General features: G+C 59.2%; 1 protein-coding gene and 1 long non-coding RNA gene across 4 annotated transcripts in view; one reads left to right on the top strand and one right to left on the bottom strand.

Annotated features, from left to right (window-relative positions):
* The first annotated feature begins 147 nt into the window (after positions 1-147).
* Positions 148-14,059, top strand: TMEM82 (transmembrane protein 82). 3 transcript variants are annotated; one of them, XR_007409149.1, is made up of 7 exons: positions 148-541; positions 663-735; positions 825-999; positions 1,671-2,085; positions 3,538-3,725; positions 13,045-13,160; positions 13,550-14,059. XR_007409149.1 is itself a non-coding variant. In XM_049106932.1 (6 exons), exons 1-6 carry the CDS (start codon positions 256-258, stop codon positions 13,054-13,056), a joined length of 1,149 nt encoding a protein of 382 aa, XP_048962889.1. In that variant the 5' UTR covers positions 148-255; the 3' UTR covers positions 13,057-14,059. The 3 variants fall into 3 exon arrangements, 2 of the variants coding, with proteins under 2 accessions (XP_048962889.1, XP_025304047.2); XM_049106932.1 differs by having other exon boundaries at positions 13,045-14,059; XM_025448262.3 differs by lacking the exons at positions 13,045-13,160; positions 13,550-14,059 and adding an exon at positions 3,975-4,368 and having other exon boundaries at positions 163-541.
* LOC125754556 (uncharacterized) overlaps positions 11,317-14,454 on the bottom strand; it is a 6,249-nt gene continuing 3,111 nt past the window's right edge. Inside the window, exon 2 of the long non-coding RNA XR_007409159.1 lies at positions 11,317-11,641. This is a non-coding gene — a long non-coding RNA (uncharacterized LOC125754556). The remainder of the gene's footprint in view (positions 11,642-14,454) is intronic.

The following is a 14,454-nucleotide window of genomic DNA, read 5'->3' as shown; positions in this document are numbered from 1 at the left end:
GCGCTGGGCCGCTGGGCGCTCTCTCCTCGGTCCCTGGGGGGGGGTGAGGACCGCAGGGACCTGGGCCGGTGCCACACCCGGCAGCTGCCACCTGGCGGACAGAGGAGGACGGTAAGGCCGCAGCTGGGGGAGGGGGAGGAGGCCCAGCTGGGTCCCACCGCAGGCGGGCGGGGGAGAGGGGCCGCCTCCAGACCTCAGGCTGCGGGCCAGAGCCCAGCTGCAGGGCTGCGGCGGGGGCTTCCGGAGGGCACCCCTATGAGCAGGGACAGAGGCCCCCCTCATGCTGCCCAAATGTGGAGCCCCCAGGACACTGAGGCCCGGAAGGCCCGGCCCCCGCCTCCCCTCCCCGCTGGACTTCTGACCCGCCTCGCCCCTCCCCTCCCACGCGGACACCTTTGCCCCCAGCGGCCTCCGGGCGGGCACCGCAGGCTGGGGCTGATCCGCGCCATGGCCATGTTCTCCCTGCCCTCCCTCCCCTCCTGGCTCCCCGGCCTCTCCTCCCCGCAGTGGGGCTCCGGCCTCCTCGACCCCGTCCTGCAGGGTGAGCGCCGCCTCCCGCCCCTCCCGCCCCACCCGCCAGGCAGCTCCGGGCAGGGCCCCCCTCGGCCGTGGGCCCCCCGGCACCCCTAACCCGGCCCCCTCGCCGCCCCCCTGCCCCTCAGGCCTCATCGGGGCCTGCGGAGTCTCGGTCCTCAACAGCCTCCTGAGGGTCTACTTCTTCGTGAGCTGTGCCAGGTGAGCGTCTGCCCACCCCGCCCTCGGGCCCCACAGAGCTTCCCGGCCGCGGGTGGGCCTGCCCCCGCCCACGCCCCTGTGCCCCACAGCAACCCCCGGCGGCGGCTGGAGAGGCAGCGGCTGCGGGCCCGGTGGGCTTTGCTGGACGCGGTGCACCTGGCCGGCCTGGCCCTGATCCTGACGGTCCTGGGGGCCCGGGTGGCCGCCCTCGTGGTGCTCGAGTTCTCCCTCCGGGCTGTGTCCACGCTGCTCTCCCTGCACAAGGTAAGAGGCCCCGAGCGGGCAGGGTGAGCCGCTGCGCGGCCGGGGCCCTAGTTTGCACCCCGGAGCACAGGAAGCGGGGCCCAGCTGGAGCACCCCGTCTCCTGGCCACCCCCCGTGTAAGCCGGAGCCTGCAGAGTGCACGCTGCCTCCTGGGGTTGGGGGGCCCGCAGCCCCCGGCCGAGAAGACAGCGGTGGCGGCTCCTGGCTATCCGGCCTCCCACGGGCCGCGCTGTGCCAGACACTGTGGGGGCGTCACCTCGAGCATCCTCACAGCCCTAGGCGGAGAAGCTCTGCTGTGATCTCCACAGATGGGGAGACTAAGGCTCAGGGACGGTGGGCGGCTTGTCCCGGGACAACGGGCAAGAAGTAGAGTCAGGCTTTGAACCCAGGGACGGGAAGGCTCTGAGCCACCAACTCTCAGCAAGGGCTCGGGGCCCAAGTAACCATCGGGGTGGAAAGTAAGCAGGAGGATGGTCCCAGCAGGCCTTGACCCGAAGGCGGCAGTCCTTAGAGCATGACTGCAAGCTTCCGGCCGCCTCCAGCCCCCACAGAGGGGTCTGCGTACCTTCCCGGCTCCCTCGTGTCCCCCCACCCCGCCCCGTCCCCACGGTGGGCGAGAGGCAGCCTGAGCGCCCACCACCGAGACCCCCCTCGGGCTCCCTCCCGCCCAGGGCTCCGAGAGGGAGAGGCTGCAGCTGTACCTGCTGTGCCAGTACTCGCTGGGCTGTGCGCTGAGCTGCGGCCTGAGCTTCCTGCAGGAGGGCGCCCCCCACCGCACCCTAAACCTGCTGCTGGGCCTCTGGCTGGCCGCACTGCTTAGCTCGGGCGCCCGGCGCCTCTGCCGCCACGTGGACCAGCTCTACGAGCTGCACAGCAGCCAGAACTACTGCGGGGTCTGCCTGGGTCTGCTGGCAGGCGCCCACCGCCTCCCTCCGCTGCTGACCCGCGCCCTGGCCGTGGCCTTCGCTGTGGGTGACCTGGCGGCCGTGGCCCTCATCAACCAGGACTTCCCCACCACCTCGGACGCCGTGCGCTTCTGGACGCCGCTGGTCATCTGCTATGCCCTGCTGGTCATCTACATGCAGGGTAAGGGCCGCGGGGGCGCCGGGCAGCAGCTGGCCCACCTGGCGCTGGCATCCCACCATCTGACCCGGGCTTGGCAGCGGTGCTAGGTTCCAGGGAGGACCAACAAGCGAAGGCCCAGTCTAGTGACGGAAGCCACACGGGGCAGCTCAGAGGGGCTGTAGCGTGCAGTGGGAGCCCTGAGGAGATAGAGCTTGAACTGGGTTTTTGTTTTTTAAGATTTATTTATTTATTTATTTATTCATGAGAATACAGAGAGGAGAGAGAGAGAGAGAGAGAGAGAGAGAGAGAGAGAGGCAGACACACAGGCAGAGGGAGAAGCAGGCTCCATGCAGGGAGCCCGACGTGGGACTCGATCCCAGGTCTCCAGGATCACGCCCTGAGCTGATGGCGGCACTAAACCGCTGAGCCACCTGGGCTGCCCCTTGAACTGGGTTTTGAAGGATAAGTAGGACCCCCCCCGGGAGAGGTGTGTGTCTCTGTGGGGAAAAGAGATCCTGGCAGAGGGAACCCTACATGCCGGAGCCCAGAGGTGAGAGAAGGCATGGCGCCATCAAACAACTGAAAAAAAGTTGAGTGTGGGATGAGGCTGGCCAGCTTCACGGGGCCTGATGGAGAGCCCTCATCAGCCAGTCTGGCCAGTCGGATGAGAAGCCACAGCAGGGTTTTCAGCAGGGTAGGGTGACCTGGTCATATGTGGGGTGTAGGAAGAGCCACCTGGCTGCAGGGAGCAGATGGCGTAGAAGTGGCAGGAAAGGGAAGGGCGGTCAGGCAGAGAGCAGCAGGTGCCAAGGCCCTGAGGTGGAAGTGAGCTCGGCGTGCTTGATGAACAACAAGAAAACCTGGGTGGCTGGGGGTTAATAAGGAACGGGAGCAAGTCAGAGGTGGGGTGAGGTTGGAGAGCGGGCATGGTTCACATCAGGCAGGACCTCACAGGCGAGGTGAGGAGTTTATGGAGTTTACTCCGAATGCAGTGGAAAGTCCTGGGAAGAATGTAAGCAAAGGAACGATTTCATCTCGTTGATGTGTTTAAAAGGTCACCAGCTGCTGAGTAGACATGGAATAGACTCGTGACCCACAAGGTCAAGAACAGAAGCCAGGAGCTGGGACTGGGCAGGGAGTGGGGACATGGGCTCAGGTGGGGATCTACTTGGTGGAGAGAGTCTCCAAGGTTTCCTGATGGATCGGATGTGGGAGCACAGTCGGGAGACTCCTGCCACTTGGAGCTGGTGTGCTCCCCCCGCCCCCACTGCAGGCAGAGCACAGGCAGCCTGGGAGTGAGGATGCCGCCAGGGAGGCAGGTGCTCAGAGAGTGGAGATGGAGGGGGCGGTGCAAGGGGAGGGGGGCGGTGGGGGCTGGGCGGCCCAGGCCCCGAGGCCCTGACCCAGCTGGACCTCAGGCCGGGGCCCCAGGCATGATGGCAGGCAGGTGGTGACAAGCACCCCACCCCCCAGAGGAGCAGAGGCAGCAGCCTGGCCTGCAGGGCCAGGTCCAGACTTTGCTGGTGCGCATGGGTGGCCTCTTCGTGCTGCTGCTGACCGTGGGCAGCTGGCTGGACCTCCTGGGAATCCTCCTGTCCCTGCTGGGCGAGCTCTGGTGCCTGGCCAGCATCCACACTCTGCTGGACCTCTGCCAGATACAGGTGGGCGCTCCACCCCGCGCGTCCCCCAAACACTGAGCCCTGGCTCCAGGCCACCCGAGGAGCCTCGACAGGCCCGAGTTTAAGAAGAGCAGGGGTGGGGGCAGAAGGAGCTGAAATCCCCTCTCCCTCCTGGCATTAACCTTGGACCCTCAGAGGTCCTGCATGGGAGGAGGGGTCTGGGTAACCGGAGGCCTGAAGTCCCCAGCAGAGGATGAGGGGACTGAGAGGTGTCCTCCATCCTTCCCTCAGGATTCTCCATCCCAGAGGCCTTCTGTGTCAGCTCCAAGGCAGCCCCAGTCCCAGCCCTCAGCACGTGCCCAGCCCCGGGGGACAGCCCCCTCCTGACCTGCCGTAGCAAAGACTCAGAGTCTGTCTCAGGCCCACCCGGGCTCATCCAGAGGCCTGGACCCCAGGACACTGCCCCGAAGCAGGGGGGCAGGCTGGCCCCCACCTGGGGGCTCTGTGGAGGGAGGGAAGGGTTTGGGGCTGGCCCTCTAAAGGGGGGGCATTTGGAGGCCGCTGGGTGAAGCCCTATGTTTCTCAGCCCCCTCAGACCCACCTTCCCTGGGAGACTATTGCGTCCTCCGAATGGCCCCCCTTCACCGCCCCCTCCACAAACAGTAATAAAGATGATTTTTTTCAACCTGCGCTTAGAATCATGAACACACAGAGGGAAAGAGGCCGTCCTGGGGCCACACAGCCCTTCTGGCTGGGGCAGGGTCCCCTGGGGTGTAGGTCCGTATTGAGGTGGCTGAGGAAGCGACAGGGATGCGGCGGCGTGGACTTGTGGTCTATAGAGCAGCCACTCAGTTGTGGGTGGACGGTGTCTGTGTCCTGTCCCATCCTAGGCTAAGACTGTGGGGGTCCTTGCCACCTCAGCCTTGCTCCTCCGGGAGGCCACAGGGCATCTGGGAAGAGGCTGGGTACCAGCTCTGCCTACTCGCTGTGTGCCCTTAGGTGGGTCGCTGCCACTCTCTGAGCCAGTCCAAAGGAATATTGCCACGTGTAGGGTGCTGACCACGTACCAAGCACTTTTATGAGCTCATTTTGTTCTGACATCAGCCCAAGACACAGATACTGTTATCCCTTTTTACAAATTCAGAAACAAGCTCAGGGGCCCTGGGGGGCTCAGTGGGTGAACGTCTGCCTTCAGCTCAGGGCATGACCCCGGGGTCCTGGGATCGAGTCCCACATCGAGCTCCCCACAGGGAAACTGCTTCTCCCTCTCTCTGTGTCTCTGCCTCCCTCCCTGGGTTTCTCATGAATAAATAAATTAGAAATCTTTAAAAAAAGAAGAAAAAGAAAGGAAAGGAAAGGAAAGGAAAGGAAAGGAAAGGAAAGGAAAGGAAAGGAAAGGAAAGGGAGAGAGAAAGAAAGAAGGAAGGAAGGAAGAAAAAGAAAAAGGAAGAAAGAAAGAAGAAGAAGAAGAAGAAGAAGAAGAAGAAGAAGAAGAAGAAGAAGAAAAGAAAGAAAGAAAGAAAGAAAGAAAGAAAGAAAGAAAGAAAGAAGAAAGAAAGAAGAAAGAAAGAAAGAAAGAAAGAAAGAAAGAAAGAAAGAAAGAAAGAAAGAAAAGCCCAGAGAGGTTATAGAACTTGCTCAAGGTCACAGAGCTAGTTAGTGGCAAAGTCAAGATTTGAATCCAGGTGGCCTGAACCCCAGAGCTCAAGTGCTTTGCATGCTTCCTGCTACCCTCTTCTTGTTAAGCACTGGGGCCAGGGAAGCCAGCAGAGGTGCACATAAAACAAGATGAGTCCATTCCTGGAAGGTTCTGGAATGTGGTTCCAGCCACCTTATGAGAGGCTCCATCACAGCCATGTTTTCCTGGCCCGGGCACCCAGCCCATAGGGATTGAGAGCCCTTTCCGAGGAGGGGCCCCACAGGCAAAGAAGACTCCCGGCTAGGGGCTTCCAGGGGGTTGCCAGGGTCAGGTTGTTCGGCAGTGGCAGAGGATGCACCAGGGGGAAGGGAGGCAAGAAGGCCCTTGGAGGATTCCAGGTTCCAGTGAGCCTTGCTTCTTAGCAAAGGCCACCGTGGTCACCCAAAAGCTACTGCTTCCAGACAGTCTGGTGTGGGATTCTCTGCTCCCCACCCTGGGGCACACCTGGCACACAGGGACAGGCTGGTTCCAGCTCATTCCTCCACAAAGGGCCACCTAACTGACAGCTGGAGCCCAGCCTCTCCGGGCTTGCTCTCCGGGCTCTACCCCCAGGAGGGCCCCTCAGCTCCAAAGTAGCTGAGGTGGGGGAAATGCCTGTGGCTGCCCCCTCCCCCAATCCAGCCCCCCTCCGCCTGGGAATGCGCTCAGCTCCCTCTGGGCAGGAAACTTGCCCGAGTCTGGGAGGAAATGGCTCAGTGATTGGGCACACAGCCAGCCCTTACCAGACCCAGACTGGGCACCGGGTTCTGACTCGGGCCTGATGTTTTTGCTGGAAGGTTCCCGGGCCCCCTGGCCCCCAGCACAGCCTGGGACCCGGTGGGGACAGGGCTGGGAGGGGGTTGGATTTGGCGGTCCTTTCCTTTTTACGGACAGAAGGACTGTTTCCAAACAAAAATTGGGGCCATGTGAGTTGGAATAGGATTCTCTTCTTATCTATTAAGTTATTTTTGTGAGAAGTCTGACAAGGGTCTGAAAATTAGATCACTCTAAGTGAGGCGTTTAGCAAACCTCCACACCAAACAAAGAAAAACAGGCCTGAAGTCCAAAGAGCAGAGGAAATCCAGGAGGTATGGTCTGGAAGGGGGTATGAAGTCAGGACTTGTTGTTCCGCAGAGACCGTGAGAACCCGAATCCTGGGCCTGGACCAGCATCCTTGTGAAGAGGCGGGACACCAGGGCCCCTAGTCTCGGCTAAGAGGGGATGGTAACCTCCAGGGCAGCCTCCTCCCTCCTGAGCCCCCTACTTCCGGCTCTTCTGAGCTATGGGATGGTCCCTTCGGGCATCTGCATACCTTCCCCTATCTGCTCGTTCACACGTACCTACTGATCATCTGCGTGGGGCTGGGCTCTGGGCTGGAAAAGATGCACAAGCAGCAAGTGTCCTGCAAAGAAACATAGAGCTGGGTGAGAGGCCAGAGTGGCAGGAGGTTGGGGCGAGTAGGCTGGGGAGAGTGTGTGTGTCAGCCACAGCCGTGTAACAGGTGGCCCCCAAAGCTCACGGCTTAAACGACAGACCTTCATCGTCTCAAGCGCATCTTAAGTGGGGGTGGGGGAAAGGTTGGGGGCAGGGAGGGTGGCAGAGAGGGAGAATTTTTTTTTAAGATTTTATTTATCCATGAGAGAGGGGAGAGAGAGAGAGAGGCAGAGACATAGGCAGAGGGAGAAGCAGGCTCCACGCAGGGAGCCCGATGTGGGACTCGATCCCAGGACTCCGGGGTCGCGCCCTGAGCCGAAGGCCGACGCTCAATCCCTGAGCCACCTGGGCGTCCCAGGAGAGAGAGAATCTCGAGCAGACTCCACATCCAGCTGGAGCCCAACACGGGCTTGATCTCATGACCCTGAGATCATTCACCTGAACCGAAATCAAGAGTCAGATGCTCAACTGACTGAACGTCGCAGGCGTCCCCACTGTCTTTTTCCGTGGGTCGGGTCCCACAGCCTGGAAGGGTCCTCTGGCTCGGGTTCTCCTCACAGACACAGACAAGGCGCCGGCCACGGCTCTGGTGTCATCCTAAGGCTTGGCTGGGGTAGGATCCGCCTCCGAGCTCACTCACATGGTGGTCGGCGGGATTCAGTGCCTTGTGGGCTACTGGGACCCAGAGCCTCGGGTCGTCTCTGCCTGTTGGCTGTGGGGTCTCCTCGCCACGTGCGCCTCTCCACGGACAGCTGACGTGGCAGCCGGCCTCCCTCAGAGCCAGCCAGTGAGGGAGAGAGGAAGAGAGAGGACAGCAGGACGGAAGCCACAGGCCTCTTGTAGCCGCGTGTCAAACGCAGCACCCGTTGCTCTTGCTGCATTCTATGGGTTAGAAGCAGGTCTCCGAGCCTCGGCCCACCCTTGAGAGGAGGGCCTTACACAAGACACGGCGGAAGGTGAGGAGCCTTGGAGGCCACCTTTGAAGCTGCCTTCCACGGAGGCCTTCTCTGAATGGACTGAGGGAACAAGCCAAGCACGAAGCTGAGGGAAGAATACCCCGGCTGAGGGAACAGCACGGGCAAAGGCCCTGAGGAGGCCACAAGCTGAGAATATTGTAGAAACAGCAGGAAATGCAGCGTGGCCGGAGCATCAGAGAGGATGGAGTGGCAGGAATGAGGTTTGCAGGATGCCTGGGGGGCTCAGCAGTTGAGCGTCTGCCTTCAGCCCAGGGTGTGATCCCGGGGTCCTGGGATCGAGTCCCGCATCAGGGTCCCCGCAGGGAGCCTGCTTCTCCCTCTGCCTGTGTCTCTGTCTCTCTCTGTGTCTCTCATGAATAAATAAATAAAATCTTAAAAAAAAAAAAAAAAGGAATGAGGTTGTGGAGGTGGGCAGGGACCAGATCGCCCAGGGCCCCGGTGAGGGTCAGGACGGCAGCCAGCGGAATGTGCACAAGGGAGCGGCACAATGTGACTTCTGCTTTCAAAGGATTCTTCTTGCTGCTTGTGGAACAGACAGTGCAGAAACAGAAAACCAGCTTGGAAGCGTTTGGAATTAGCCCCATGAGATGATGAGGACTTGGGAATAATAACCCAGGGCTTGGACCAAGATGGTAGCCAAGGAAGTAGCCCCAAGTGGCTGGACTGGATTGGACGCGTGGATATGGATGCATCGTGAAGAGTTCCTAGGGCTTCCTGACCAATTAGATGTGGGTTTGAGAGAACGAGAAGAATCCGGGACTCTGGATTAGCTTTTTGGCTGGAAGAACCGGGTGAACGAGGTGGGAAGCACGTGGGGCAGAGCAGGGCCGCCTCCCGCAGGGCCGGTCAGCGACGGGAAGGCAAGGCCGGGGGTTACGAGGCGTGTGATGCGGTCTGGGGCCAGGAGGGGCTCCGTGGGGGCCCTGCTCTCGCCAGACGGTCTGGCCATCAGAGTGGAGATGCGTGGTCAAGGAGTAAGAGCAGGGCCGGTCCAATCTTAGGGGCCCCTTTAGAGGAGAAACAATACACGATTTGTACCAAAGTGAGCAGTAGTGGGGCGGCTGGGGGCTCAGTCGCTCAGCGTCTGCCTTTGGCTCAGGTCATGATCCCGGGGTCCTGGGATGGAGCCCCGCGTCAGGCTCCCCGCTGAGCCTGCGTCGCCCTCTCCCTCTGCCTGCCGCTCCCCCTGCTTGTGCTCTCTCTCTCTGTCAAACAAATAAATAAGATCTTAAAAAAAAAAAAATAAAGTGAATAGTGATCCAGCGATACAGAAAAGCATAATAAATTGCTGGAGGCCTCGAGACTTGGGTTCCTTCTTCTGACGTCTCCTTGGGCAGGGTGCCAGGAGCATTTAATGGAGAATGCTTCCTGGGTGTGACCCGGCTGCCCCCCAGCAACCCTCACGGGTGCCCCTATGAGTAAGAGGCCTACACACTCACAGTAAACCCACCTTGGCTAAGAGAGGAGTGGGGAGGCCAGCTGGGGGGTCAGAAGGGGGTCTCAGGGATGGGGGTGATGAGACAGATGAAGCCAAGGGTAGGGGTCCCCTGGCGGAGATGGGGGCTCAAGTGGGAGGAATGGGATCAGTGAGGTGTTTGAACCGGGGCTCAGCCTTGGCAAGTGGCCGAGGGCTTAGGGCAGTCTCAGGGACCTCAGGGACCGGACCAACATCAGGATTTCCCCCTCTCTGCCCAAGAAAGGGCTCTGACCTGCAAGGCCGGGGTCAGGGAGGGGCCTTCCCAGCCCGCTGAGCCTCAAGCCCCCTCCATGCCCACCCCTCACTCCAGAGCCCGTGCTGATTGGCTAAGTGCAGGCAAACCGTGGGAACCAACCAGCCCAGACAGTGTCAGCTCCCTCAGGGGGGCCCCCCCACCCTCCACCCGTACCAGGAGGGGATTAAGACCCAGACAATGTTGTCACAGCCAGGTCTGGGAGGCTAGGCCCTGTGTGGCCCCAGGGACAGAGGCTTGGGGTCTGAGAGGAGGGGAATTTATGTGGCTATAATGTGGTCCAGTCTGCTCCCTGTTGATTTTCATTTTATTTTATTTTATTTTTAAAGATTTTATTTATTCATGAGAGACACAGAGAGAGAGGCAGAGACACAGGCAGAGGGAGAAGCAGGCTCCCTTCGGGGAGCCCGATGTGGGACTCGATCACGGGACTCCAGGATCACGACCAGAGTGGAAGGCAGATGCTCAACTACCGAGCCACCCAGGTGCCCCTTATTCTTTTTTTAAAGATTTTTTAAAAAGAGCCAAAGCTCAGGGAGTGATCCCAGAGTTCTAGGATCCGTCCCACATTTGGCTCCCCACAGGAAGCCTGCTTCTCCTTCTGCCTATGTCTCTGCCTCTCTCTCTGTCTCTTATGAATAAATAAATAAAACCTTTAAAAAAAAGATTTTATTTGTTTATTTTATTATTCTCGTTCACACGAACGAGAGAGCGAGAGGGCGGAGGGAGAGGGAGAAGCAGACTTGCCACTGAGCAGGGGGCTGGATATGGGACTCGATCCTAGGACCCTGGGATCATGACCTGAGCCAGAGGCAGATGCTTCTCCGCGACTGAGCCACCCAGGCACCACATCCCCCTTGTTATTTGTGGATTTTTTTCCCTTTCATTTCTTTTTTTATTTTTTTAAAGATTTTATTGATTTATTCAGAAGAGACACAGAGAGAGGCAGAGACCCAGGCAGAGGGAGGAGCAGGCTCCCCACGGGGAGCCCGATGTGGGACTCGATCCCAGGCAGGATCACGCCCTGAGCTGAAGGCAGATGCTCAACCACTGAGCCCCCCGGCGTTCCGCCCCCTTGGTTTTCATTTTGTTTTGTCTTGTTTGCCCCCTTGGGTTTCCACCGTCTCCCTACACACCTGCCCGTCGGTACGTTTGCCTGGATCAGGCCGCCTGAGTTTAAATGGAGCTCATGTGCTAGCCTTGTGACCCCGAGCAAGTCACCCTGTCTGCGGACGGCACAGGGCGGGCGGGAGGGCACCCAGAGGCCCACTGAGGCTCAGGCCCCCCACCCCTCCATGCGAACTCGGCCTCAGCCGCGCCCTCTGAGGTGAAGGGTGGGAGCCCACGTCCAAGGCCGAGGCCGGGGATGGGAGGCGGCACCAGTTCAGGCCGATGCTGAACCACCTAGAGGAGGAGGGGAGTGAAGGGCCCCGGCCTCCCCCATCAGGCCCCCTGACTAATCCCGGATAGACAGCTGAGCACAGGGCGGGGGTGGGGGGGGGTGGGGGGGGTGGCTCAGCGGTTTAGCGCCGCCTTCAGCCCAGGGCGTGATCCTGGGGTCCCAGGATGGAGTCCCACGTCCCACGTCGTTGGGCTCCCTGCATGGAGCCTGCTTCTCCCTCTGCCTGTGTCTCTGCCTCTCTCTCCCTCTCTGTGTCTCTCATGAATAAGTAAAATCTTGAGAAAGAAAGAAAGCTGAGCACATCTGCATTTCACATCCAAATTCGAGCAGGTCTGACTCCAAAGCCCAAGCCCTTTACAGCTCACTGCCCATCACTCCCTCTCACATGATTTGCATATGCAGCTACTTAATCCCCCCCCCCCCTCCAACTGGTGCATTTGGTAGGAATTACTGCGTCCATATGATGCGCTAAGCTGCGTGCTGGAGACCCAGAGAGTGAGGGGACACGGCCTTGCTCCCAGTCTCATGGGGAAAGCGTAGTGGTGCAACTGAGCAGCCTTGGGATGTAACCACGGGATGGACATGACCTCTAAGCCTGCCTGGAGGAATCAGGACAGGCTTCTCAAAAGTGGGGACAGGGATGCCGAGTTTGCCAGGAGGAGGAGATGATCCAGGCCCATGGGGTCTCACCAGTCTCACCATGACTCTGCTTTAAGCAACAGAAACACCATTTTAACCTGTTGAAGACAAGAAAAAAGAGAAATGCATTAACTCCAGAGGGAAGACTTCAGGCATGGCTGGATCCAGCAGCTCAAGCGATGAGATCAGTTACCTCTCCTCTTTCTCATCTCTGTTCTCCTGCCCTCTATGTTGGTCCAAGTGCTTGTAAAAATGGTGCCAAGCTTGCATCCTGGCAGCCTGGAAAAACGGTGCCTCTTTCTAAATGGTTCCAGCCAGGCACTGAGACTGGGGAGTGGGGTTCCTCAAACAGAAATTGGATGCTGTTACCAGAATCCAGGAAAGTGATGCTGGCTGACTGGAACCAGGATGTCCCTTGGATTCTCAGGTAGAACCAAGCACTTTAGGGCGGCCCAGGTGGCTCAGCAGTTTAGCGCCACCTTCAGCCCAGGGCCTGATCCTGGGGTCCTGGGATCAAGTCCCACATTGGGCTCCCTGCATGGAGCCTGCTTCTCCCTCTGCCTGTGTCTCTGCCTCTCTCTCTCTGTGTGTGTCTCTCATTTATAAATAAAATCTTAAAAAAAAAAAAAAAGAAGAAGAAGAAAAGAAGAACCAAGCACTCTGTTCCTCTCACTGTGATATCCACGGACCTCTGTCCTCTACCGCCAGGGAAAGGAAAGGAACTCATCTCTGACCACCTGCCAAGCACCGGGCATATTTACCCACATTCATCCATCAAATCCTCACAGTGAAACCATGGTTTTCACCTGGGCTACCCCCAGGTTACAAGAGTAAACCGAGGCCCACAGAGAAGTGATTGGCCCCAGGTAACCGGCTGACAAGTGGCGGAGCTGGAATCACCCACAGATGCTGGTTTCACTTATATCTGCTTGGGCGGGAGTGGGGGGCACTCTCTGGACCCCGACACCCCCTGCCCAGCCCCACACCCAGTAGGTGCTCAGGAAGTAAGTGCTGAACTGATCTGACTCCCAGCAGGCAGAGCAGGGGATGCAGGAAGGAACAGGGGCAGAGCCAGGACCGGGAGGCCCAGGGGGGCTTCTGGGGCTGTTGGCCAAGAAGTGGACCCCCTGCCCCGACCCGGATGTGTGACTTCATGCAGCTGTACATCTGCCCCCCATCCCCCACCCTGGGGCTGACAGTTCTGACCTGGCAGATGCTTCCCTTCCTCAAGGCCTCTGGGCCGGTGGGGGCTGTGGCTCCGGAAACCTTGACCCTGTTCCGGGCTCTCACTGCCCAGCGTGTGGACTGTGAACAGCGAGCTCTGGAGACCAGGCGAGGGTGACGTGAGAACAGCCATCGGTGGGCACTGACGATGGGCCCGGCCCTGGGGTGGCCTTCTAGTGCCTCCGTCCCCACAGCTCTGCACAGGGAACCATTCACGATCCCATTTGAGGGTATCTGGTCCAGCTCCCCTATGGGTTTTTGTTTTGTTTTTTGAAAGGTTTTATTTTGAAGTAATCTCTACCTGCAAAGTGGGGCTCGAACCCATGACCCTGAGATCAACAGTTGCGTGCTCTACTGACTGAACCAGCCCGGCACCCCTCCCCTCTGTTACAGGTGAGGAAACAGAGCCTCAGAGAGGGAAGGAGCTTGTCCGAGGTCACCGCCAGCACCAGAATGCTGGGAATTAAGCCCAAGGCTGACCTCCAAGCCCATGTATTCCCACGGCCTCCCGTCCCTGGACCGTCCTCCCCTGTTCTTCTCAGGGCTGGCTCCTCCTCATCTCAGCTTGAAGGGAACCCGCCCCCCGGAGAGGCCTTCCCTACGCTCACCCACACACTCCTTCCTGGCACATGTCCCCATGTAGTATGGTCACTGGTAGTAACTGTCCTGTTAATCTGTGTTACATGTTGCTTCTCCCCCCCCACTCCTGCCCCGTAAGTTCCTTGAGGACAAGGATGGATTGTGTCTGACTGGATTCCCTTGGGCTCCTTGACTCGTTTCAGCACGTAGGGACGTAGGGACGGGGCAACAGAGGCCAGCTGAGGACAAAGCTCGAGCCCGGGGCCGCACACTGACAAGTCCTTGAAACAGGCAGAGGGACCTTCCTCTAGGGACTCAGCTGCCTTGAGGTTCAGACTTTGCTAAGGGCAAGAGGCAACCTTAGCCCGACCCCCAGGATCCTGTGAGTCTACTTTACCATATAAAAATTCCTTTAGAAATTTCCTTTATCTCTAAGCCCCCCAAGATCCATGTTGGCGGTCATCCCCCAGCACATGACCCAGTGATACACATCTGAAGGGTCTCATGACTCAGGTTTTATTAGCCTGTAATAAGTGACCTCTCCCCAACAACAGCCCCCTCAAGGTCCTGGAAACCTTGCTTCCAAAATTCTTAGAGAGGATGCTATCCCTAAACCTCTCCCAATCAACCACCCCTCAAGGGCCCTGGGGTAGCAGCTCTTCCTGCCCCTGGGGCCTGTCCCTGTACTTTAATAAAACCACCATTTTGCACCAGAGACGTCTCAAGAATTCTTTCTTGGTCATCGGCTCCAGACCTCACCCCACCAAGCCTCACCTATATCCCAAAACTTCATCACAGAGTAGGTGCCCGCCCGACGTCTGCTGCCCCGAAGCCCTCTTCCCGGGCGGTAGGCGCCAGGCTCCCCTCAGACTGGACGGTGGCCAACGTCCACATTGCCCCGGGTCTTTCCCCCAAACTCTCTCCTACCCCTTCCCTGCCAACCCCACCGGGGGTCTCAGCTGCCACAGCCCTAATAAAAGGTTGAGTCCCCTTGCTCCGTGCTTGCCAGAGAGCCAGCGCAGGGCTGGCAGGACAGGAGGAGGGGAGCGGGGAGCAGGGGCGCTCTGAGCTCGCAGACAAAGGGCGTGTGATCCCATCCAGTGCACTT

This window comes from Canis lupus, chromosome 2, assembly GCF_003254725.2.
Source record: "Canis lupus dingo isolate Sandy chromosome 2, ASM325472v2, whole genome shotgun sequence".
Lineage (NCBI taxonomy): Eukaryota > Metazoa > Chordata > Mammalia > Carnivora > Canidae > Canis > Canis lupus.
The sequence above is the reverse complement of the archived record's forward strand: the minus strand, read 5'-3'. Positions and strand labels throughout refer to the sequence as shown.